At 43.2% G+C, this 25,140-nt stretch overlaps 1 protein-coding gene across 3 annotated transcripts in view; it reads left to right on the forward strand.

The window, feature by feature from the left end:
• Positions 1–25,140, forward strand: part of KCNQ5 (potassium voltage-gated channel subfamily Q member 5) — a 623,294-nt gene that overhangs the window by 514,468 nt on the left and 83,686 nt on the right. The window contains exons 8-9 of one of the 3 annotated variants that reach the window (XM_070795470.1): positions 12,821–12,915; positions 17,373–17,399. In XM_070795470.1, coding sequence (XP_070651571.1) covers positions 12,821–12,915; positions 17,373–17,399 — 122 coding nt within the window. Of the gene's footprint in view, positions 1–12,820; positions 12,916–17,372; positions 17,400–23,457; positions 23,515–25,140 lie in introns of all 3 variants that reach the window. The other 2 variants (XM_070795469.1, XM_070795471.1) reach the window with 2 other exon arrangements.

The following is a 25,140-nucleotide window of genomic DNA, read 5'->3' on the forward strand; positions in this document are numbered from 1 at the left end:
TCCCGGAATGGCCTAGAGTCATGAACTAGTTGGTGAAACACCATTGATCATTCAGGATGGAGCAGAAAGCCTGCACTGCACTCACCCTCTGCGGCCAGGTATATGTGGCTGTTCTGAAAAACACATTTATTCAGAATGTCAAGGTTTAGTACTTGGGGGATCACTTTTAATGCTGTCTAGAGCAATAACTAGAAATACTTATTTTAGAAAGTGGTGTAATGGAGTCCATCAGTGTTTGAGCACATTGAAAAGTGAAAGTCGCTCAGTCGTGTCCGACTCTTTGCAACCCCATGGACTTAGTCCATGGAATTTTCCAGGCCAGAACACTGGGGTGGGCAGCCTTTCCCTTCTCCAGGAGATCTTCCCAACCCAGAGATCGAACCCAGGTCTCACACATTGCAGGCAGATGTTTTACTAGCTGATCGACAAGGGAAGCCCTTGAGCACCTTACTTGAAGCTAACTCATAATGTGTAAGTTGTTCGGCGTTTAATCTTCTTTTCAATAACTCCGGTTTGCTTCATCAGTAAAGGAATGCTTCTCTTTTGTCCTCCATATCTCTGGGGAGCAGAACCACCCTGGAAGACGGGTTAAAAATCACTTAATATGTTTTCCTCTGGATCCATGCTGTGGAGTTCATATTTAATTACAGCAGAGATGATTATGTAATCTCCTCCCTGCCAGGCAGCAGGCGACCCAGAGCTACAGAACCAGAGGCTCTGGGGCGGTGGCTGTGGTTTCTGCAACAGGAACACGCTCTCTCACTTACACTGTGGGTTCCGGGAGAGGGAGGGGGTCAGCGGCCACAACACAGCAGCCCTCCTGCAGCCTTTGCTTGTGGCTGTGATGCTGGCACCTCCTGCAGAGGTGGGCTGAGTAGAGGAGGGCTCAGCAACATCAGGAAGGGAGTCCATCTGTTTCTGTGGCCACATGAGGGTGTCAGTGTTTAAATAAAGCTGTTCCCTGACTCCTAATGCGAAGAACTGAGGGGCTCTAGTTTTTAACTTTCCAGGTTTTAAAGGGGCACCAAAGATACAGTAAATTCTGTTTTCCTGAAGGAAATATCCCTGAATAGCAGGAGTTTAAGATCTGAGGCCAAATGATGAGGGGTGGTGAAGGAGAGCGTCCGCACCCCAGAGCATACAGAAAACACCCGAGAGCGAGCCCCCCACCCTGTGGAGCTTAACTGACCATAAGGTGTCCCCACATTTCTAATGCATTTTTCTCCTTGCTCCTTTTCTCTTTCGACTCCTCTTTCATGTATACATCTTTCAGTTCTTGAAGGATGCTTTCTAGCCTGTGAGCACAGAGTTACTCCCTGGGTTCCTGGCACAAGCCCAGTCCACCTGGGGAACGGATAACATGCCTTACACACACCCGATCTCAGGAGCACAGCCATGCCATTGGCATGGATAATGATCAAATTTATTGAAGATCCTTGTGAAATTGTTTTATTCGCTTTTTTTTATTTTGTGTATTTTCTCAATCAACGTGTGCTCAAAGTACAGACACTTCTGTGTACAGATCCTTAATATTTGTGGATATAAAAGGGGACTCTGTCCAAAAACATCTTAGGCCATCCGCTGTCCTGTTGGAAAATGAGGCCCCTGCCGAGTTTCTGAGGCTCCGACCCCTTGTGATGACAGAGCTGACAGCTGTGCCCCAACACAGTTGCCAGTAGCTGCAGGTGGCTGCTTACATTTAGAAGTTCAGCTCCTGGATGGAACCAACCACATCTCGGGTGTACACTAGCCAGCCAGATGCTGGCAATTGTACTGCATGAAATAGATACAGAGAAAAATAGGAGGGAATTTCTGATCTAACTCATCGTTATTAACTAATAAATTGTGAAAAAAAATTCCAATTGAACTTGAAAACAGATTACATTTCCTGCAAGAAATCTCTGGGCCAGAGGCATTTCTATGCCAACAGCCAGGCAGAGCTAGGCCAGAACAGCCTCAGACGTCACCCGTAGGAAGCAACGGGGCTGATTGCAAAGTTTACTTAAATATCTAGGTTTTTATTTTGTGGAACAGGGTAAGGTAACATATACTATGATCGATAATTGAACTTGTACCAAGATAGGCAACAGTGGAGTAAAATCTTTTTTTTTTTTTTTACTCAAAGCTCTATGTGTTATTCTAAACAAAAAAGAATTTAAAATGAAAAGCTCTAAATGTTGAAGAATACCTTTAAACCTAATCATAGTTTCATAAATCGAAGTGGATTCTACCAATTTAAAAAGCAATTGTTGCCCTGTCCAAATGTAATTAATTAATTTATTCAGTCCAAATGTAATTAATTAATTTATTCAGTTCAGTTCAGTCACTCAGTCATGTCAAACTCTTTTGAGACCCCATGGACTGCAGCACACCAGGCTTCCCTGTCCATCACCAACTCCTGGAGCTTACTCAAACCATGTCCATTGAGTCAGTGATGCCATCCAACCATCTCATCCTCTATCACCCCCTTCTCCTCCTGCCTTCAATCTGTCCCAGCATCAGGGTCTTTTCAAATGAGTCAGTTCTTTGCATCAGGTGGCCAAAGTATTGGAGGTTCAGCTTCAGCATCAGTCCTTCCAATGAATATTCAGGACTGATCTCCTTCAGAATGGACTGGTTAGATCTCTTTGCAGTCCAAGGGACTCTCAAGAGTCTTCTCCAATACCACAGTTCAAAAGCATCAATTCTTCAGCACCCAGCTTTCCTTATAGTCCAACTCTCACATCCATACATGACCACAGGAAAAACCATAGCTTTGACTAGACAGACCTTTGTTGGCAAAGTAATGTCTCTGCTTTTGAATATGCTATCTAGGTTGGTCATAGGTTTTCTTCCAAGGAGCAAGCGTCTTTTAATTTCATGGCTGCAGTCACCATCTGTGGTGATTTTGGAGCCCAAGAAAATGAAGTCTATCACTATTTCTATTGTGTCCCCATCTATTTGCCATGAAGTGATGGGACCAGATGCCATGATCTTAGATTTCTGAAAGTTGAGTTTTAAGCCAGCTTTTTCATTCTCCTCTTTCACTTTCATCAAGAGGCTCTTCAGTTCCTCTTTGCTTTCTGCCATAAGGGTGGTGTCATCTGCATATCTGAGGTTATTGATATTTCTCCTGGCAATCTTGATTCCAGCTTGTGCTTCATCCAGCCTGACATTTCACATGAAGTACTCTGCATATAAATTATATAAGCAGGGTGACAATATGCAGCCTTGACGTACTCCTTTCCCAATTTTGAACCAGTCTGTTGTTCCATGTCCAGTTCTAACTGTTGCTTCTTGACCTGCATACAGATTTCTCAGGAGGCAGGTAATGTGGACTGGTATTCCCATCTCTTTAAGAATTTTCCACAGTTTGTTGTGATCCACACAGTCAAAGGCTTTGGCATAGTCAATAAAGCAAAAGTTTTTCTTTTTCGATGATCCAAGGGATGTTGGCAATTTGATCTCTGGTTCCTCTGCCTTTTCTAAATTCAGCTTGACTTAATTTATTAGATTCAAAAATAATAATAAAATTATTAAATATGTTAATTGTTTTTCCTTGCTGTAACCCTTTGCCAGAAGTCAGGGCTTTATGCTTTGATTATAGATTATTGGAATTTATTTGAAGGATGCTTTAGATTAAAAAGCAAGCTTCACTTGCTGATCCATCAACTTTCTTACCCAATTAACCTACCTTGGTTTGCTGACCACACAAAGCATCAAGACCAAGACCAGTCTCATCTGTTTGGGGCCAGAGTTGCTGTCTGTGTAAAGGGCACTGGAGAGGCCCAGAATGCTCTGTCGTTCGGGCACCAAGGCAACTAAATTAACAGCATTTCAGGGTTTTATATAAAAGTTTAAAACTTCAGCAGCTTGCAACAAATTTAGTTGTATCAATATCTTTGCATGATTCATTTAAGTTAACATTTCCTTTCAGGTAGACCTGTCTGGAAAAAAAAAAAAGCAACTATCAATGATGTTTAGAATACCTGCCCAATGTCACCACTTGTATTAATAATGTCTGAGACTTGTGATGTGCCTCTTGCTGTGTGGTGTGTTTCTACCCCATTCTGTCACTTGATCCCCAGGACAAGCCTAGAAAGAGGTAGGACTCAAGTCCTTGGTGTTTGAATCTGAATCTAGTGCTCTGGAATCTGAAGTCCAGTGCACTGGGCGTATCCAGTGCCTCATAGATATGTCTCTGAAGCCTGGGGATTCATATTTCAAGGTCCTTCAGAAGTTCCATGTGAGGAGTTTCCTTCTAGAGCGATTGCACCAGTTCAGGGTGGAGCCAAGTACTTTGTAGGAAACAGAGACAGGTGGATGAAATAAGTTTGTGAAATGAATGCTGACCGGGGGCTTATTTTCCTGAGGGAAGAGATAAGAAGATGCTGTTCTGGAGAAATGAGTTGGCCGCAAAGAAAAGCAAACTGTATATTGAAACTTTGGCTTCCTCCTAGGAGAGAATTGAGCCTTTATCCCATTACCCTAAAGTGATGCCCCTAAAGTAAACTCAGACCACTGACACAGAGCTTGTACATCTTTTGTAATGCTTCAGTCATAAATAAGGACAGATGCTGAAAAAAAAAATCATCCTAGATATGAAAATCATGACTTCAGAAAAAGAAGAAAACAGAAAAGGAGATAAAACTGAAAATCTAGAAAAGTAGAATAAAAAGAGATGAAAAAAGAAACAAAAAAGTAGGAAATTTGGATAACCATTCCAGGAGATCAAATATTCAGCCAACATAAATACTTCACAAAGAGTACAGGAAAACTGAAGGTAGCATTTTGTCAAAGAAATTTCATATTCTGGATCTCCAGAACTGAAGGACAGGAGTGGCCACAGTAAAAGACCTACCCACCCCCCAACCCCTGCAAGGGCTCAGCCCTGATAACAAAAAAGCTTCACGGGATACCCTTGTGAAATATGAGAACTCTTGCAAGAAAGTGAATCCTAAATGCTTTCTGAGCAGAACATACCCAAAGGGTCCTGAATCTAGATTGCATGGATTTCTCATTAGTAACCTTAAAATTAGAAGACAGTGGAACAATAGTTTCAAAATTGTGGAGGAAAATTATGTCCAATCTAGAATTTTTTATCCAGCCATAATATTCATGGAGTGTGACAGTCACATAAAGACGTTTTCAGATATGCAAATTCTCAACATTTTACCTACCATTTACACTTACTCAAGAAGCCAATATATATATTTTACATTTTCCTTATCCATTCATCTGTTGATGGCCACTTGGATTGTTTCCATGTCTTTAATTGGCTGTACAGCTGTAAGTGGGATTGCTGAATCATATGGTGGTTCTGTTTTTAATTTTCTGAGGAACCTCCATGCTGGTTTTCTTTGCAATGTATATGCATATGTATATATGTATGTATGTTGCAACAACACAGATGGACCCTGTTATTATACAAAGCGAGAGAGCCAGGCAAAAAGACAAATACTGCATGGTCTCACTTATACGTAGAATCCAGAATTTTTTTTTAAAATGTCCATCTAGAAACAGAAGCAAAAAGTGATTGCCAGGAGCTGGAAGGTGGGGAAATAGGATGAAAGGCTACAAGCTTTCAGCTATGAGAATGAATAGGTTCTGAGGATCTAATGTGAAACGTGGGGACTGTCACTGATAACCATGTTGTATAACTGAAATTTGCTATGATTGTAGAACTTAAATGTTCCACACCAAACAAAAAAAAGACAAATATGTTAGGTGATGGATTGCCTAAATGAAGGAGATTCTTTCAAAATGTATACATACATTAAACCATCATGATGTAAACTTTGAAGATCTCACAATTTTATAAGTCAATTATACCTCAATAAAACTGAAGTCCAAAAAAAAAGAAGGAGAAGGAAAAGCTGCTTGAATTGATCCTCCAAAACAAGGACATGAACCAAGAGAGGAAGGAAACATGGGATCCAGGGAACAAGAGATGCCACACAGGAAGGAGAGCTCAGAGAGCTCAGGGCAGGCCTGGGGAGAAGTCGTCAGGGAGACACAGTGGACTCACAGCTTTCTCAACATAGCTGATGAATAGAATTTTTGAGTTCTGTTCCAAAGTTTAGGAATGTTTTCCTCATAGGTACATAAAGGCAAATCAATAAATTAGAATAGGGTAATACTAACTCTACAAATGTATGGATGTGAGAGTTGGACTATGAAGAAAGCTGAGCACCAAAGAATTGATGCTTCTGAACTGTGGTGTTGGAGAAGACTCTTGAGAGTCCCTTGGACTTCAAGGAGATCCAACCAGTCCATTCTAAAGGAGATCAGTCCTGGGTGTTCATTGGAAGGACTGACGCTGAAACTGAAGCTCCAATACTTTGGCCACCTCATTCGAAGAGCTGACGCATTGGAAAAGACCCTGATGCTGGGAGGGATTGGGGGCAGGAGGAGAAGGGGACAACAGAGGATGAGATGGCTTGATAGCATCACTGACTCGATGGACATGAGTTTGAGTGAACTCCGGGAGTTGGTGATGGACAGGGAGGCCTGGCATGCTGTGATTCATGGGGTCGCAAAGAGTCGGACATGACTGAGCGACTGAACTGAACTGAACTCTACAAAGTCTACCTAGACAGTATATTAAAAAGCAGAGACATTAGCTTGTCAACAAAGGTCCATCTAGTCAAGGCTATGGTTTTTCCAGTGGTCATGTATGGCTGTGAGAGTTGGACCATAAAGAAAGCTGAGCACCGAAGTATTGATGCTTTTGAACTGTGGTGTTGGAGAAGACTCTTGGAAGTCCCTTGGACAGAAAGGAGATCCAACCAGTCCATCCTAAAGGAAATCAGTCCTGAATATTCATTGGAAGGACTGATGCTGAAGCTGAAGCTCCAATACTTTGGCCACCTGATGCAAAGAGCTGGCTCAATTGAAAAGACCCTGATGCTGGGAAAGATTGAAGGCAAGAGGAGAAGGGGATGACACGGGATGAGATGGTTGGATGGCATCACCAACTCAATAGACACGAGTTTGAGTGAACTCTGGGAGTTGGTGATGGACAGGGAGACCTGGTGTGCTGCAGTCCATGGGGTCACAAAGGGTCAGACACGACTGAGCGACTAACAGAACTGAACTGAACTCTACAAAAAGCCAAAATTAATTATACAGGAAAGAAAATAGTAATCAACAGTACATCACATTTCTGAGCTAGGAACCATGGTTATGTGGTCAAAGTAACGCAAGCATAAACAGTTAACTAAAGTTAACTGAAAGTTAACTAGAATTAACTAAAATTTTTCAGTAGGATGAGACAGGGGCACGTGTGTACATGGCTATGTCATTATCTTCTATGGTAAGAAAATTAAAAACCTCAAAGAGATGTGAGAGCAATCCCTAAAATAAGGATTCTTAAAAGCAAAAGCTATAAAAATTGAAGGGGTTGCCATTAAAGAACAAAAATGAGTGAGAAGTAAATTGGAAAAAAAGAGATGACTGGTTTTTACCCTAAATATTTTTGTTCTCCAGCTTCTTAAATTTTGTACCTTGAAAAAGTTGTTCCATGTTAGCTATACCTTTGGATGATCAGCCACAATTAAGATTTCCAGAAAGAATCCAACATTCCATAGCTATAATACTCCAGACAGAACAAACTGCTGCTGCTGCTAAGTTGCTTCAGTCGTGTCCAACTCTGTGCGACCCCATAGACAGCAGCCCACCAGGCTCCCCGTCCCTGGGATTCTACAGGCAAGAACACTGGAGTGGGTTGCCATTTCCTTCTCCAATGCATGAAGGTGAAAAGTGAAAGTGAAGTCTCTCAGTCGTGTCCGACTCTTAGCGACCCCATGGACTGCAGCCTACCAGGCTCCTCCATCCATGGGATTTTCCAAGCAAGAGTACTGGAGTGGGGTGCCATTGCCTTCTCTGGAACAAACTACTAAATCCTCCCTAAAGCATAATTACACTGACATGGTGCTCATCATTAGAGACCAAAGTGTGAACTTGTTTGGCTGCCTCAAGCACCAGCTTGCATGGTAAACGGTGAACCTGGCTTTCGTTTTGTTTCTTGCTGACTCATCCATGGGAGTGCATGTGCCATATAAATTAAGTCCCTCAAGGCAATGTCTTGCTAACCACCATGTCATTTTAGCCTTGAAGAGAGGAGCGCTGGCTCCTGGATCACATGGCTGTGGCCTTGGGTTCAGCTTCAAGAAGCGATTAGCTGAGGAGAGCTGAGCAGAGGACAGAGGTATTGGAGGGTGAGAATAATAGACTCGCTCCGCTGCCTCTTTGCTGACTAGCATCAGCCCTGAGGCAGGGGCCGCTGGCTTCCCTGTTCTCCCATTCATAAGATATTTTTAGGAGAAGCATGATGGAGGGAATAGAGCTTAGCTGTTGAGATAAATTTGATAGAAAAAGAGTAAGAAGCCAGATCTCACTGCTAAGAAAATGTTCAATTTTCTAAGAGTGGCCTCTTTTGCCCCTAGTTCTTTATAATGTTGGCAGGTAATGTCTTGGTCCCATTTTTTTTTTTTTTTTGGGGGGGGGGGGCGTACTGTTGTTTCAATTTTTTTTCACTTTTATCTAATAATGCTCAGACCTGCTGTGTACTTCTAACGTCTACGTGAGTCCTACTTCCAAAGTATCTGAGTTCACATACATCTGACTCCTTCCATGAAAGTTGTCTTATTAAAGCCATGTGGGTGGGGATGGGCCCTCTGGCCTTCACTATAGAAATTGTTGTTCACTTGCTCAGTCATATCCAGCTCTTTGTGACCCCATGGACTGCAGCACACCAGGCTTCCCTTCACTAGCTCCCAGAATGTGTTCAAATTCATGCCCATCAAGTAGGTGATGCCATCCAACTATCTCATCCTCTGTTACCCCCTTCTCCTCCTGCCTCAAATCTTTCCCAGCATCAGGGTCTTTTCCAATCAGTTGGCTCTTTGCATCAGGTGGCCAAAGTATTGGAGCTTCAGCTTCAGCATCAGTCCTTCAATGAATATTCAGGGTTGATTTCCTTGAGGATTGATGAGTTTGATCTCCTTGCAGTCCAAGCAACTCTCAAGAGTCTTCTCTAGCATCACAGTTCAAAAGCATCAATTCTTTGGCTGCAATAATAAAACCATGTGTCTTTACTGATTACTCTATATCACTTGTAGATTGTGTTTGTACAGTATTTGCCAAAATTAATGTTTCAAGATGATACAATAATTGCTTGTTCTCTATAAGCTGCCACGATGCGTAGCATAAGTCTTGAGAGATTTGTAGGTTATATCAACATGAGCTGTGTGAGGAAGGCTCTGGGCAAGAAAGTGGCATCGATTATTTAAACCTTTCTCAATAACATAAAACCCCTCAGGTCCTACTATATATTTCCCCACTTTTTTATATCACTCTGGAACATCTTATTGAAGTATAAGGTGCTTGAGGAATGCAGCACAGCTCCTAGAAAACTGTGCTGCATGTCTCCAGCCACCAGTGGAAGAGCAGACCAGATCAGCACCCCAGGGTCTCAGGGTCCCCCCCTCCCCCAGGGGAGCTCTGCACTGCCTGCTAACAACAAGGATAGGCTCCCCTGCTTTTGTACTTTGGGGAAGTAGAAGCACAGAGTGTGTACTCTTCTGTGTCTTGTTTCTCTCACTCAACAGTATTCATGTAAAGTTCATCCACATTGTTGGGCATAGTTATAGTGGACGGTTCCTGTGTGATGCTCCACTGTGTTAACATACCACAGCCCACCTGTTCATTGTCCTGACAGCTGCTTAAACATTCCTGACTTCGGTTGATTAGGAAGGCTTCCCAGGTGGCTCTAGTGGTAAACAACTCACCTGACAATGCAGGAGACATAAGAGACGTGGGTTCTATCCCTGGGTCCAGAAGAGCCCCTGGAGAAGGGCATGGCAACCCACTCCAGTATTCTTGCCTGGAGAATCCTGTGGACAGAGGAGCCTGGTGGGCTACAGTCCATAGAGTCACAAAGAGTTGGACATGACTGAAGCAACTTAGCCTGCACGTACCCTGTTTAGACATAGAAAACAAACAAATCTATGATTACCAAAGGGAAAAGATGCAGGGCAGGATTAAACTAAGAGTTTAGGATTAAAATATGCACAATACTATATATAAAATAGATGAATAAAGACCTAATGTATAGCACAAGAAACTACACACAATACTCTGTAATAACCTGTATAGGAAAAGAATCTGAAAATAACTAGATATATGTATAACAGAATTACTTTGCGATACCTAACACAACAGTGTAAATCAACTCTACTTCAGTTTTTTTAAAAGGGCTAGAGCTGGTGAGACTCACAGGTAGAGAGAACAGCATATTAATAGTGGCTACCAGTGGAGAGGGGAGGGGCAAGATAAAGGTAGGGGATTAAGATGTACAAACTATTATGTATAAAATAAATAGGCTACAAGGCTGTGTTGTGCAACATGGGAATACAGCCAATAGTTTATTTTTTTATAATTTTATTTCTTTGTTTACTCCTTTACTTTGGGCTTTGCTGGGTCCTCGTTGCTTTGTGCCAACTTTCTATAGTTTCAGCAAGCAAGGAATACTTCTCTTTTTAGTGCATGGACTTCTCATTGCTGGTGGCTTCTCTTGTTACAAAACACAGGCTCTAGCCACTTGGGCCTCAGCAGTTGGAGCACAAAGTCTCGGTAGTTACAGTTTACAGATTCTAAAGTACAGGCTCAGAAGTCGTGGCGTGTGGCTTAGTTGCTCCATGGAATCTTCCCGGAACAGGGATCTAACCTGTGTCCTCTGCATCGGCAGCCATATTCCTATCCACTGTGCCACCAGGGAACTCCAAGCCAATATTTTATAACTACAAATGAAATATAAACCTTTAAAAATTGTGAATGACTATATTGTATACATGTATATTGTGCACCAACTTCAGTTCAGTTCAGTTTGGTTTGGTTGCTCAGTCGTGTCCAACTCTTCGAGACCCCATGAACCGCAGCACGCCAGGCCTCCCTGTACATCACCAACTCCCGGAGTTTACCCAAACTCATGTCCATTGAGACGGTGATGCCACCCAACCATCTGATCCTCTGTCGTCCCCTTCTCCTCCTGCCCTCAATCTTTCCCAGCATCGGGGTCTTTTCCAGGCCGAAGTATTGGAGTTTCAGCTTCAGCATCAGTCCTTCCAAAGAACACTCAGGACTGATCTCCTTTAGGATGGACTGGTTGGATCTCTTTGCAGTCCAAGAGACTCTCAAGAGCCTTCTCCAATACCACAGTTCAAAAGCATCAATTCTTCTGCACTCAGCTTTCTTTATGGTCCAATTCTCACATCCATACATGACTACTGGAAAAACCGTAGCCTTGACTAGATGGACCTTTGTTGACAAAGTAATGTCTCTGTTTTTTAATATGCTGTCTAGATTGGTCATAACTTTCCTTCCAAGGAGTAAGCATCTTTTAATTTCATGGCTGCAATCACCATCTACAGCGATTTTGGAGCCCAAACAAATAAAGTCAGCCACTGTTTCCACTATTTCCCCATCTCTTTGCCATTTACTTCAATAAATAAATACATAGGAAAATTAATATTAAGGTTAAAAAGAAATAGTGCTGTTTACAACATTATAGTGTACCTCTTTTGATGAACTTATAAGCATATCTGTTAAATATAGATGTAAGAGTGAGTAGCTGTCCTATAGGGTATTTATACTTCAGCTATAATAAATATGGCCAAAGTTTTCCAGATTAGTTATATCAATTTTAAGTCTTTTTTTCTGCACACATTTATTCAATGATCATCTCATGGAAAGGAATATTATTAGATTACTGTTTTCTTCATCGTAGGTTTCAAAATCATGAATGAGGGTCAGACAGCAGGATTGTGACCTGTTTATATGAATTTGCCACACAAAATAGAATGTTTTGATTTATGACTTAAAAATTTTCCTCTCAGGAGAGTAGAGTAAACACTTGGTCCCTAGAGATGTTTTCAGACTTATTGCAAAGGAAGAAATTCACCAAAATCTCTGTGGCAAGTAAGTGCAGGCTATCTCTCTGATAGACAGTTCAGAGGGAAGCTTCCAACAGCAGTCACCAAGCAGGCAGCAAGGACCAGGGAGGGATGCTAAGACCAAGAGCCAGGCAACCTGAGATGACGTCTCACCTCTGCCATCCTTGTGTTAATTTCTTGATTTATCTGAGCCTTTATTTTCTTATTTACAAAATAAGGTCTTAATCCAGACTCCAATTTGTGAGAGTTACATGAAAATACTTTGTATCACATGTATGGGGTATAATTATGTGAAGTAGACCAAGCTTGTGTTTTATGTCAAAGACCTATGAACGTGTTCTTAGATGCCAACGTTAAATCCTTGTGTGCTTTGCGGTCATATTCCTGAGAATACATTGCCCCACCTTGTTTAACAGTGCCTTCATTGTTAGCATTAGAAGTACTGTGTGGTTCAACCTCAAGGGATTTCAGTATATCACTAACATGCCCTGGTGGTCAGCAGTTAACCAGCTAGCTTACTAATTAATTTACTAATTGCACTACGGATTTCCTTTCTCTCACAAGTGGTGATGAAGTGCGTGCTCCCAGGAGGCATGGTCACCTCCCATGTCTTCCCCTAACCAGTCCCAAAACTCCTGTGTTAGGCTTTGTCGTGCTTTTACTTTTGATATGAGTTATTTTGAAAAGCAGTTCTTCAGATGTGATGGAATATGTATGACAGTTAACCAAAAATGCCAGAATCTTCTTCAACTCAGGTGTTTATCGGGGCTGAACATAACAAGGAAAAGATGCATCATCTGTATGAATTTGCTTATCTCCTCCTCACTGCATTCTCTCCCCTTCTCTCTTGTTTTTCTTTCTTATGTCCCCACGTGTGCCGTGTGCAGTGCGTTTGGCGTAGTTACGCAGCCGATGAGAAATCTGTCTCCGTTGCAACCTGGAAGCCGCACCTGAAGGCCTTGCACACCTGCAGCCCCACCAAGTAGGTGTCAGTGTGACAGTCGGTGCTGTAGCTGAGTCTCCTTAAGTTTGTGAAACAAACCACACACACACAACCACACACACACCCATAACCACACACATACACAATGTGTCGATTCGAGGAGTGTCTTATTCTCTGTTGTTTTTTGAGATTCAAACCTGTTTGGTAACAGCTCAGGTATGAAACTGAATGGACTCAGTATTATTGCTCACCATCCACATATTGGGCTTAAAGGTGAAAAGAATCTAAACTTTATAAAGACTTATTTTTACTGTTTCATGCTTATTTTCTAACATCTCATTTCATAAAGCCCGCCAGAATTCCTAAGGTAAATGCTGTGGTTCTGGAAAAACAGTGACTGTTAAAACGCCCCCCATCACCTGACCCAACAAAAGGCTGTTTGGGAAGCATTGTGTCTGCACATTTAAGTCCCTCAAAGTCATTTCTCCATGAGGGACTCCTTACAGGACAGGACAGGTGTTGAGCTTCACTTGCAGATCAAACAGACATCAGTAGTGAAACAAGAGAAGTGGATACAGTGAGGTAAGGGGAGCACTCCAGTTCAGTTTGAGATTAGTGTTCAAAATTTAAAGAGACCTTACCTCCATTCATATGTTATCTGCCAAATAGGTCACCTGGCTATGCTTCAGCTCAGGGTGGGGGAGTCACACCCCCCTGTGCTTGGAAGGGAGGCGGCTGGGAAGATGCTACACAGACTGAGGGCTGCCACAGCATCTTTAATTCCCAAACAATCCCTAGTCCTGGAAGCCTGGACTGTGGTTCAGCTGACACACTAAACCATAATCACTATCTAATTAAAGAAATCCTCAGTGAAACTAGCAAAGCCAGTAAGCCAGAGGCTTGCTGTGAGTCACCCGCTGGACTAGTGGTCAGTCCCTGGATTGTGCAGAGTGCATCTGAGTGCCTGCTGTCCCCTTTCAGAGCCCATTACAGCCTTAGTCCCAGGGCCTCGTGGGATTGGAGGCAGCTGATGACTGTGATGGTCCGAGAAGACTCTTCTTACACAGTGCAGGAAACCAGCTGGGGCAGCCCTCACAGCTGGCTCCCTGGAGCCACTGTCTCCCAGGAGATCTGTGGGACCGTTATTAACTCATGGGATCTGTTACAATGCTTCCCTGCGCTGCCCTGAGCCTGGGGTTCACATCCATAGGTGATGATGAGAGCTGGCCAAGGTCACCTCTGACCCTACGGGGGAGGTCAGGGTCACACCTGTGCCAGCACCTGCGACAGAGATGCACTGACCCAGGATGCTGGAGGGGGCGCAGTCTCAGCAGGGATAGAATCCACTTTTCATTCAGATCTCAGAATTCAGTGAAATTCCCCTTATTCAGTATTAGATTCTTTCAAAGTTTTAGTATTTTAAAACATCAGTATTAGATTCTTTCAAAGTTTTAGTATTTTAAAACAAAAAAGGAATATAACTGGTGTGCCATCTATTCCTTGGGTATATATGAATCAAAAACGGGAATTGTATAGAAAGTATATGTCTCATCTCCAGGAAGGTTGCTGGGGAATGTGTAAGAGGTAGGCTAGTGGGAAAAAAAAAGGAAAACAAAAGAAGGCTCTCGAGTGACAGGAGAGCGTAGGCTATTATTTTATTATGTGTGATTATTTGGCTTCCCACTTCCTGCCATTTTTGGTTTCAAAGCCATCCTGAAACCTGGAAAAGCTATTCAGTAATGAGTCAAATTCTTGAAGTGCACAAACTGTTGTTTTACTCCCATGGCTTCTTTTTTTCTGGTATTTTCCCTGTTTTTAGTGGGAGTGGAGAAATTTGTGCACATACCCTGCCTTCATCCTGCCCTCTGTGGCCACCAGCACCCTCCCCTCCCTCTCGTCTCCCTGAGCCCGGGAGCCTCTGGGTCTCAGCCTTATTTATGAATGACAAGTATGTGCCCAGGAGGACAACAGCCACTGCAAAGCTCCTCTCCCTTCAGTTCATAGTTTATTGTCCCAAACTGCATGGTTCTTAATCCTTGCTGTTATTGTCGTTTTTTGTTAAACCATTGAAAACATGATGGTTAATTATGGACTCTTTCTCAAGAAAAATATTCAATGCCCCAAAATCAAAATTTTGCCTACAATTTTAATGTATTTACAAACTCCCTGAAGACAAGTTCAGAACCTTTGCTTCAGAAACAATCCTGCTTTAATCAAATGTGTAGGTTTGTGAGGAGGCTAATTTACAATGACTTAGAGGGATAATTTTACATTTGTAACTAACTGGCTTACCAACTGCAGAGTGATGTAGTAAGAAACAGATCAAAACTTCTTCTTCACATCATGGATTTCCTAGAGTGTTTCAGGTTAAGAATCTCTGACGGGTAAGTTCATTCACTCATTCATGGGTTCATGCAGACATGAGCACAGTCGGGGAGGAAGGCATTTCCCTCTGCCTTTCTAGGTCCTTCCAGATGGTCTAAGAATTAAGTTGACTTGAGACAGATTAACAGGAGAAAATCAAGAGTTTAGCAATATGTTCACATGAGAGGGACCCAGGAGAACGGAGTGACTCGACAGAAGTGCCAAAGCCCTCTCCTTAAACTCCACCTTCAGCTGAAGACAAAGGAGGGTGTCGGGTCTGGTTTGGGAGGAAGGCAGCGCACCTGGAGACAGGGAAGCAGCTGCTTGGCAAAGGAGTTGCCTCTGCTGGTTGGACTAGCAGAGAAGGCAGGACTCGGAGAGGACTCTGGTGGAGACAGTCACCTCCAGGCCCTGCCGAGCGTCCCCACCACACCTGGCCCATCACCCTCACAGACCTCTCTGGTGACAGCCCTATTCTGGGGAAGCAGGCCCTTTATCTAAATTCTTTTAGGTCGTTAAGGGAGAGATAACAAGAAAAACTTCCTAAGACTTCCTTTTCTTAAAAAAATTAATCAGCCTGAGGCTCAAGAGGGAAGGGACATATGTATCCCTATGGCTGATCCTTGCTGATCTATGGCAGAAACCATACAATATTGTCATTATCCTTCAATTAAAAATAAAGAAAGAAAATAAATAAAGAAAGAAAGAAAATCAGCCTGAATTTATCCTCATGCCAGAGACACACTTTGGGGTGCCAGATTTTGGAGGTGCCACATTCTGCTCCCCTACAGCACCTACTGGGTCACAGTGCTGCTCTGGGCACAGGGAGTGCAGCAATGGAGGAGGAAAGCCAAGAGAATCTCAGGCTGAGCTCAAGGAGTCTAAATGCAAGAGATACTGGGAAGAGACAGTAAAAATAAATAAGCAAAACATTTAATAGAGTAGATGATGCTAAGAGCTAAAGAGAAAAGTAAAGTAGAGGAGGAATTAGGGGGGCATTGGGGACTATGATTTTAAATAGCTGGTCAAGGGAGAGATTATACTATCAACAGCAGGAGAAGCAACAATGACTTTGTTATCAGTAAAGACCGAAGCCTGAGATCTTGTCCTCCCAGTGAGAGACACTGAGGGCTGCCTTGACTGCTCATCGTTATCCCAGGGAGAAGGATGATGGAACGGCTGTGAGGGGGCGGGGGCAGAGATGCTCCTCAGATCTTCCGGACACTCTCCTTTCTGATCCAGTTCGTCTGCTGCATGCACTTTGGAGGTCTTAGCAATTGCAAAGTTTTGTTTTAACGACAGAAGGATTTAGGGAAGGAACACTTTTCTTGATTTTCATCTCAAAGAGAGTGAAGGCTGTGCAGAGGGTGAAGCACCAATAACTATGCTATTTGGGGAAATGAGTCAGATAGTTTATGAAGCTGTGTGGATCATCAAGCTCCCCGGGGCCACGTGGCACCTTAGGGAGTTAGAATTTAGAGATTTTCAACTTCAAGGCCTTCCATTCATTCATAAGAAAATTGAGACCCACAAGAAAGTGAGCCACGTGCCCAAGGACACACAGCTCATTTACAAAGAGTGGGGACCCTACACCATGTTGGGTAGACCCAAATTTCCTAAAACAGTTTATTAGACCGCCCAACACTAAGCTAGGTTGGCTATGTGCCTAATTTCCTGCAAGGAATTCACATTAAAAAAAAAAAAACAAATCTTCCTCAACAAGTCATTAACATACAAAACCACAGTCACACATGAACTAAAGCAGATTAAATAGCCCCAGGGTCTGCCTGAACCACAGGGACTCCAGCTTCACTGTAACCAGCACAGCAGTTCTAAGAGTCCTTACTGATGCTGGTTAGATCAGAACCACTTTTTCCTAAACCCTGGATGACTTTGGCTGATGAAGACTCTATAGCTTTCGGTCACATGTGGGCGGTATCTCGGGTCTGTGCCACAAAGAACACAAGTTAGAAATTTGGATACATTTATGATGAAGTGTTTTGCTTCTATGGCTCTTGCTCGAAAAGAAAGGATTAATCAAGGTACTTGATTCCCCAGTTTGGTCATTATCAAGTGCTGTAAATGTGTTCACCATGTATCATCATTTTTCTTCTGTCTGCACGCACCTGAAGGAAAGAGCAAGGGGAAGCTTCAAGCAGGTTTGTAATTTCTGTTCTGCTACGTGTTTGTTGGTAAATCTGATCCCTCACCTATGTTTTAAATGTGTCTCGTGAGAAAAATCGATCAACAAATGCAAGGTGATTTAAAGTGACCTTTCACAAGATTGCCTGCAAAGGTTGCTGTTGTATTGATTTTTCCCCCCCTTGGGAGTGTCTTTCCCTAAGTCACTCAGTGCTTTTTACAATCTGCAGAGCATGGGACATTCTAGGGAAAAAATAATATTTATGGTTTTTGGTTGTTCCTTGCTGCTGTTTTCCCAGAGTCTGACTGAGTATTCAAATCCCATGAAGCAGGATAAGATCTACTCCCTTCACAGGCTCCTTCTTTTAGAGTGAGAAATTGCATGATTTGGGGCAGGGGATGGGAAGGAACACTGTGTTCAGGAGGTAAGGACAAGCTCTATGCAATGTCTCCAGCTCGTTCAGAACTCAGGCGCCCTAATCCTTTAGTTAGGAAGAAGATAATCCTCCCGGACACATCACCAAATGAAGTTCACTCTACGGTCATTCTTCCGTGCCTTAGAAGGAAATGCTTTATCAGATTAAGTAGTAGAAAGCTAGACCCAGAGGGAACAGGAACTGAAAGAGCACATTTTAACCTGGTTATGTGACTGCCAAGAAGGATCTGGGTTTGAGAACAGAACCCAGAAGGAGAGAGCTGCATGGATCCCAGCCCAGATGGAGTGAGGAGGTACAGAGAAGAACCAGAAGGGAGTCCCAGCCCCTGGGATTTCTTCCCATGAGGGATGCAAGGCTTTTCCGGTCATGACCACCCATCCCAGTAATGAAGAAACACAGGCACCCCCTGCCCTGGGCTGGCCCCTGAGTGGGGAGCCAACGGCGGTCCAGGGATTGTGTCGTTAGCTTTGTGCTGTTATACGAATGACTCTTATATATTTATCATGATGTATTCATTCACTCCTGAAACCAGAGTTGCAAGTTCTCTAGAGGTGATGAGTCTCTGGGTCATCCATTTCTGCATTATCTCAATCAACACTTACGACGATTATAAACAGCCACAAAGAAACCTTCGTTTGTGATGAGAGGTAGATGCGATTGGACGTACCCACTTGTCAGGGCCGGGAAGCCCACATGGGTTCTGGCACTGGAGATGCTTCTTTCATGTGGCAGATACACAGTAAAAGCAGAAGGCAGTGGTGCTCTCCAGGTGGTGTTTCCAGAAAGTTTTAGTGGCTCGAAGAGTTGCTCTTCACTTTAGAGGTATTTGTGCTCAAAGAGAAGAACTGGGCTTTAGACACTGGACGAGGTGGGCCGAGCGGCTGTGCCCCTCGTGTCCTGCTTTGTGTAGACTCCACACAACCCCACCCTCCTCCTGGGTGGAGATGCTACTCGAGACAAAGTCAAACGAAGTAAATCATAGTCACTGTGTGCCGTTTTGGTCTCTTGGGTGACATTCGAAGTTTTCTTTGTCTTGAGAGCATCGATTTACAGATTATCTCCAAGAGGAGCCTGTCAATTTATAGTCAGTGTGAAAAAAAAAAAAAAAAAAAGGACCCCATCGTCTCCAAGTCCTCAGGACAGAGACCCTCTTTGGCAGACATGACCTGAAAATCAGGTCACCTGTCTGGGTTTCGTCCTCCGGAGGGGACATTTGTGGTGGTTTTGCTTCAGCACAGCCGTGACTGAGGGGCCACTCTGGGCTGACGGCAACACTGCCCTTCTCCAAAGATCACCGAGGCAGAGGGCACAGGCAAGACTCTAGTGGTCAGGCTGCCGTCCCCTGTCCAAACGCGAACCGAGCAGACTACGACCAAATGTTCTAAATGCCGTGATGCTCGTGTTATTTTTATACCTAAAACATTATACTGTGTTTACCTAAACGTCATATACCATGTTCATATACCTAAAGCATTAAGATCTATTCTGCATGGTTGGGGCTGAGTCTGTCAAAGATTACCCACCCTCCCCTGTAGACTTGTACTTGGGGCTTCCCTGGTGGCTCAGCAGTAAAGACTCCATCTGCAATGCAGGAGACACAGGAGACGCAGGTTTGATCCCTGGATCAGCAAGATCCCCTGGAGGAGGAAATGGCAACCCACTCCAGTATTCTTGCCCAGAGAATCCCCATGGACAGAGAAGCCGGGCAGGCTACAGTCCATAGGGTCACAAGGAGTCGGACACGACTTAGTGACTAAGCAACAAAAAAACAGACTTCACCTGAGCCACACTGCTGGCTCAGAGACTCACACAGAGACATCTAGCTTCTCCGCGGTCTTTGAACATTTGGCAAAAGCCACCGTGAACACACCGCATGTTGCTGTGTGGCACACGTCTTACTTCACGCTTCACCAGCCCACACTGGGGTCTCCTGTACGCCAGTCCACATATGATGTCACCATGTGTGAAGCTATGACGGGCAATGTGCTCCGTAAACACTTCTTGGGTGACATAATAAAATACCCCTGACCTCTAGTACTTGACGTGAAGAGAGAGAAAAGACCAACAAGAGAGATCAAGAGGAGGAATATAAAAAGAGAGAAAATGAAAAGTTAACAACATTTCAGTCATCTGAAGGAAATAAGGGGCAGTCCCACTTTAATGTGACCTTCGCTTCCCCCGCTGTGACCCCCGGGGCAGCGACGTGTTCATGGCAGATGCAGACCGGTTGTAGTAACAACAGCAGCACCAGCCCAGGAAGTAACAATTCTGCCCTCCACTGAGCAAGTGTGCACAAAGGAAGTGCATCCTGATGATAATTCTCCCTTAGAAGCAGCAGCTCTGAGTCCAGCATATGGCTGGCGAGTGCTGGACCCAAGTTCAGACCGGCTGATAACACTGCTTTGGCTACAGCTCTACCACTGTGATTCAGATAAGGGAGCGTGGATACACTGCAGCCAACCCTTTTATCCTCCAGAGCCTGGAATCTCCTAAAGGCTTCCTCAAGGGACCTCTTCATACATGCTAAGACCTGGGAGGGACCCAGATGTAGGAGAGTCTACCCAGCAGCCAGCACTGCCCTCATCGAGGGGCCAGGACAGTAGATCAGGCCTCTCTCTACACACTCATCTACACCCCTGGGGAACTGGGTCCCCAGCTTCAGGACCTTCTTGTGAGAAGATTTCATCTTCCTACATGGAGATTAGCTCGTGCTTTCTAAAAACTCGTGCAGAGCCTCTCGGGCTAAGGAAAGGCACCCAGTCCCAAGATGGTGACCAATTCAAAAATCTTAAAAAATACAACACATCAGCCTCCAGGAGAGCTTGCTAATCTAGCTTAGCTGAACAAGAGTGACCGTGGTCCCAGGTCAGGTGTGAATCACCATCCATCTCAGCCGACCCTACCCTGTTCCTCTTCTGAAGCCAAAAACACTGCTTCTTGGGCATCGTTCATCGTTTTCCTTTCCATCTTTCCACTGAAACAGTTTTCATCCCATGCGTGGTGGTAAATGATGTCTACTGATTTTATTCTAATTAATCATCCCCCTGAGTAACTTTTCCCACTCATTTTATAAGCTGGGCAGTTCTCCGTTTGGGTATAAATGGCCACTTCGCAAGGACAGAATGTCCCTGTAAATGCATCCAGCATCCTCACCTTCCTCTCTGCCGCCTCCACCAAGCTGACTAGGCTGTTAGTTAGCTATCACAATGGTACGAGAAAGCTCTTACTTCTTCCTACCTGTTAAGGTTTTATTGCTCCAAAGACAGATCATACATCAGAGGCTTGGGGAATATCCGTAAATCTCCCTGCCTCTGCTAACCCTGTCTGCTTAATCAACACTCAGTGGCTGTATGCCTGCTTTGTAGTTAAACCACTGTAATGCAGGTCATGAGGCATTAAGAGAGCCCTGCCAGACTTCTTAGTAGACTCTCTGAAGTTGCTTTAACGGGTACTTGTGAGACAGTTATAAAGATGCGTGTCTTAAAAGTTAAAGCATAAGCAAGACTCATTACGTTACATCCTGTGCTGTGATCCACAGGGTGCTTTGCCCGAACTGTTCCTGCACGGTTGCCTTTATTAGATTCTGAGTAGTGTGACTCTCAGGAGAGAATGCGACAGCACTGATGGAGACACCGTGCTCTTCTATTTCTTCTGCATTTATTTTCCATTATTTATATGTCTTTCTTTTGTGTGCAGTGAATGATCTGCATGGGCTATTAAACTAAACTCAGGGAAACAACTTCTTTTTTCGGCACAGCCAACTTGTGTCCTTACCGGCAAAAGGTTAGGTTGTTGCAAAAAAATTTTTTTTCAAAATAGTCTCTCCTTCTGTTCACATTTATTGATCCAAGGAAAGGATTTAGTCTTTGAAAAGCACATTGTAAGAGTTAATATAAGAAAAATGATCTTTTTCTTACAAACTAGCAACCTAGAATATTTCCTTCTATCTTTCAGAACATGTTCTATCTGACAATTGGTTCCTTATATTTATACCTTCAGTTCAGTTCAGTTTAGTTCAATCACTCAGTCATGTCTGACTCTTTGCAACCCCATGAATTGCAGCACACCAGGCCTCCCTGTCCATCACCAACTCCCAGAGTTCACTCAGACTCACGTCCATTGAGTCAGTGATGCCATCCAGCCATCTCATCCTCTGTCGTCCCCTTCCCCTCCTGCCCCCAATCCCTCCCAGCATCAGAGTCTTTTCCAATGAGTCAACTCTTCACATGAGGTGGCCAAAGAACTGGAGTTTCAGCTTTAGCATCATTCCTTCAAAGAACACCCAGGGCTGATCTCCTTTAGAATGGACTGGTTGGATCTCCTTGCAGTCCAAGGGACTCTCAAGAGTCTTCTCCAACACCATAGTTCAAAAGCATCAATTCTTCTGAGCTCAGCTTTCTTCACAGTGCAACTCTCACATCCATACATGACCACTGGAAAAACCATAGCCTTGACTAGACGGACCTTTGTTGGCAAAGTAATGTCTCTGCTTTTGAATATGCTATCTAGGTTGGTCATAATTTTCCTTCCAAGGAGTAAGTGTCTTTTAATTTCATGGCTGCAATCACCATCTGCAGTGATATTGGAGCCCCAAAAAATAAAGTCTGACACTGTTTCCACTGTTGCCCCATCTATTATTTCCCATGAAGTGATGGGACCAGATGCCATGATCTTTGTTTTCTGAATGTTGAGCTTTAAGCCAAATTTTTCACTCTCCTCTTTCACTTTCATCAAGAGGCTTTTTAGTTCCTCTTCACTTTCTACCACAGGGGTGGTGTCATCTACATATCTGAGGTTATTGATATTTCTCCCGGCAATCTTGATTCCAGCTTGTGCTTCTTCCAGTCCAGCGTTTCTCATGATGTACTCTGCATAGAAGTTAAATAAGCAGGGTGACAATATACAGCCTTGATGTACTCCTTTTCCTATTTGGAACCAGTCTGTTGTTCCATGTCCATTTCTAACTGTTGCTTCCTGACCTGCATATAGGTTTCTCAGGAGGCAGATCAGGTGGTCTGGTATTCCCATGTCTTTCAGAATTTTCCACAGTTTATTGTGATCCACACAGTCAAAGGCTTTGGCATAGTCAAGAAAGCAGAAATAGATGTTTTTCTGGAACTCTCTTGCTTTTTCGATGATCCAGCTTCAGGTTTCATACAAATCAAGAACTTTTTTATTTCAAGGTGGATTCTTTAACCAGCTGAGCTATCAGGGAAGCCCCTATTTCAAAGCAATTAGTGTTATCTACTTCATTGATTCCTATAAAGATTTTAATAGTTCCAGAATATTTTATTCTTCAATCATTTATACCGTGTTGCACTGTTACTTATTACAAGGGTTTCTATACCCTAAAATATTTATATTCTTATTTTTGTATGCAGCAGATGCTAAGACATAGACTACCATCATTTGGAAAGCCTGCTTCAAATCTAATTGTTTCTACTTAACCATTAAGAACATGGCATCCATTTTGAGCAGCATAATTAATTTAGTTTGTCCTTGGTGTTTAAATAGTCCAGGTACTTGCATATGAATAATGAGGAAGCCAAATGGCTTTGCTTTTCAAGACCACAAGCCCCTGAGCCCTTTTCCAGTTGCAATGCCTAGTAACAACCTGCTGTCTCCCCCTCACTCCTAGTCAGGTCTGTAGTCATAAGCAGAAGCTCTTCAGAATACACACCTCATGGAAGCAGAGGTACCAGCATCCCGGCTGCTGACATGAGATCTGAGAATGCCAACTAACCTCAGGTGCATGACCAGGTCACCCGGCCCTCTACTGAGCCCTGCTCAGACTTACTCTTCTGAGGACTCCTGAATGAGGTTTCCAGCCCGCTTGTATTCCTTCCGCTGCCTGCTGCCTGCTTGGGTCCCCTGCGCCCTGGGGACGAACAGGCAGGTCCGAGTGGACCCTCCTGGCGGTGGACAATGCTGAGCCGTGCACGCACCGAGTTGTCCTGGCTCCACTGCGCTGCCGAATTGTGCAAGGGGCGAGAATTTGCAGGAGGCTTATCCTGTGAAGGGCTGAAACCTTTATTAAGCGTAACAATAACTACAGCGTTCTGAGTCCAGGAGGATTACCATGGGGATGCTGTGATGCCACCCAGTCCCTGGTAGGGATCCCCCAGGGGCCAACTGCACGCTGGCCATTTGAGGAACACGAGCATCTGGTGACAAGAACCCCTGCAGGGCGGACATGCCTTCTGCCCTAAGACAGCCCGTGGCCGGGGACCAGGGGCTGCACACCGTCAATGACCACAGTCGCCTTTTGGTTGCTTTCTCCAAAGAGAGGCCTCCTTCTTTCTTGGGGATAGGCTTTGGCAACCTTCCTAAAAAAACACTGTCTCATAAACCTTTCTCAAAAATCACATTCATAGATATCGCAAAAAAGCCGAAAAATAATGAAAACGTACTGGACTAGGGAAGAGTATTTTTTTAATCAATGTGTGTTTTCAATAGCAGTCACCTAATCCATTTAATAGTAAGCTCATCAAGGTGCTCTGCTGATTTGCAAAGGGGAAATGAACTACAAAAATTAATAAAAGTAAACTTTTTGTAGGAAAACACAAGAACAGATCTTTGGCTTGGAAAAGAAAATATTGCTTGGCTAAAAAGTTCTGGATTAGGATATTATTCTTAAGTCATACTATGTCAGAAGACATATTATGTCAGAAGAAAGAGTGAAAACATAACATCTTTTTTTTTTCTAATTTAGTGTTTAATGTGTTGAGTTCACTTCAAAATAATTCTAACATTAGAATATTTTAACATTAGATGTGTCAAATATTCACATACTTTAGAAGGACAAAAGGGGAAAAGGTACCCAGAACTCATTTATATCAACTCTCATGCCTTAAGTAGTACTGAGATTCAGAAAATAATATTCTTTCCATTCCCGTTAATTCTTAAAGACAATATTAAATGTTTTATAGGGACAATTTTTAAATATTTTATGAGTATTTTTCAAAGGTTTTTGTTATTGTAAATAACATTGGTAGATTTAATGCTGATACCTATTTTAGATTTTTTAAACATTTTTAGCAACTGAAATTTTTAAAAAACTAAATTTCATATTAAATGGTTTTATAATGGTTTTATCAGTTTCCTATTCATTCAGTTGGCAAAGGAAAGAGAGATATCTTGAAAGTTTGAGAAATAATTTGCTATTAACTGAACCCAACCTTCTATAGTAATTAGCATCTGTTAGTTCCAGAAAAGGTAATGGATTAAAGTATAATGAGACCACTTGTAACGGCAGCTCTGTCGATAAGCCATTCATTAATCTAAATAGAGGTGCATAGGTGCGTTCCTAAACCAGATCCTT

This window comes from Bos indicus, chromosome 9, assembly GCF_029378745.1.
Source record: "Bos indicus isolate NIAB-ARS_2022 breed Sahiwal x Tharparkar chromosome 9, NIAB-ARS_B.indTharparkar_mat_pri_1.0, whole genome shotgun sequence".
NCBI classification, from domain to species: Eukaryota; Metazoa; Chordata; class Mammalia; order Artiodactyla; family Bovidae; genus Bos; species Bos indicus.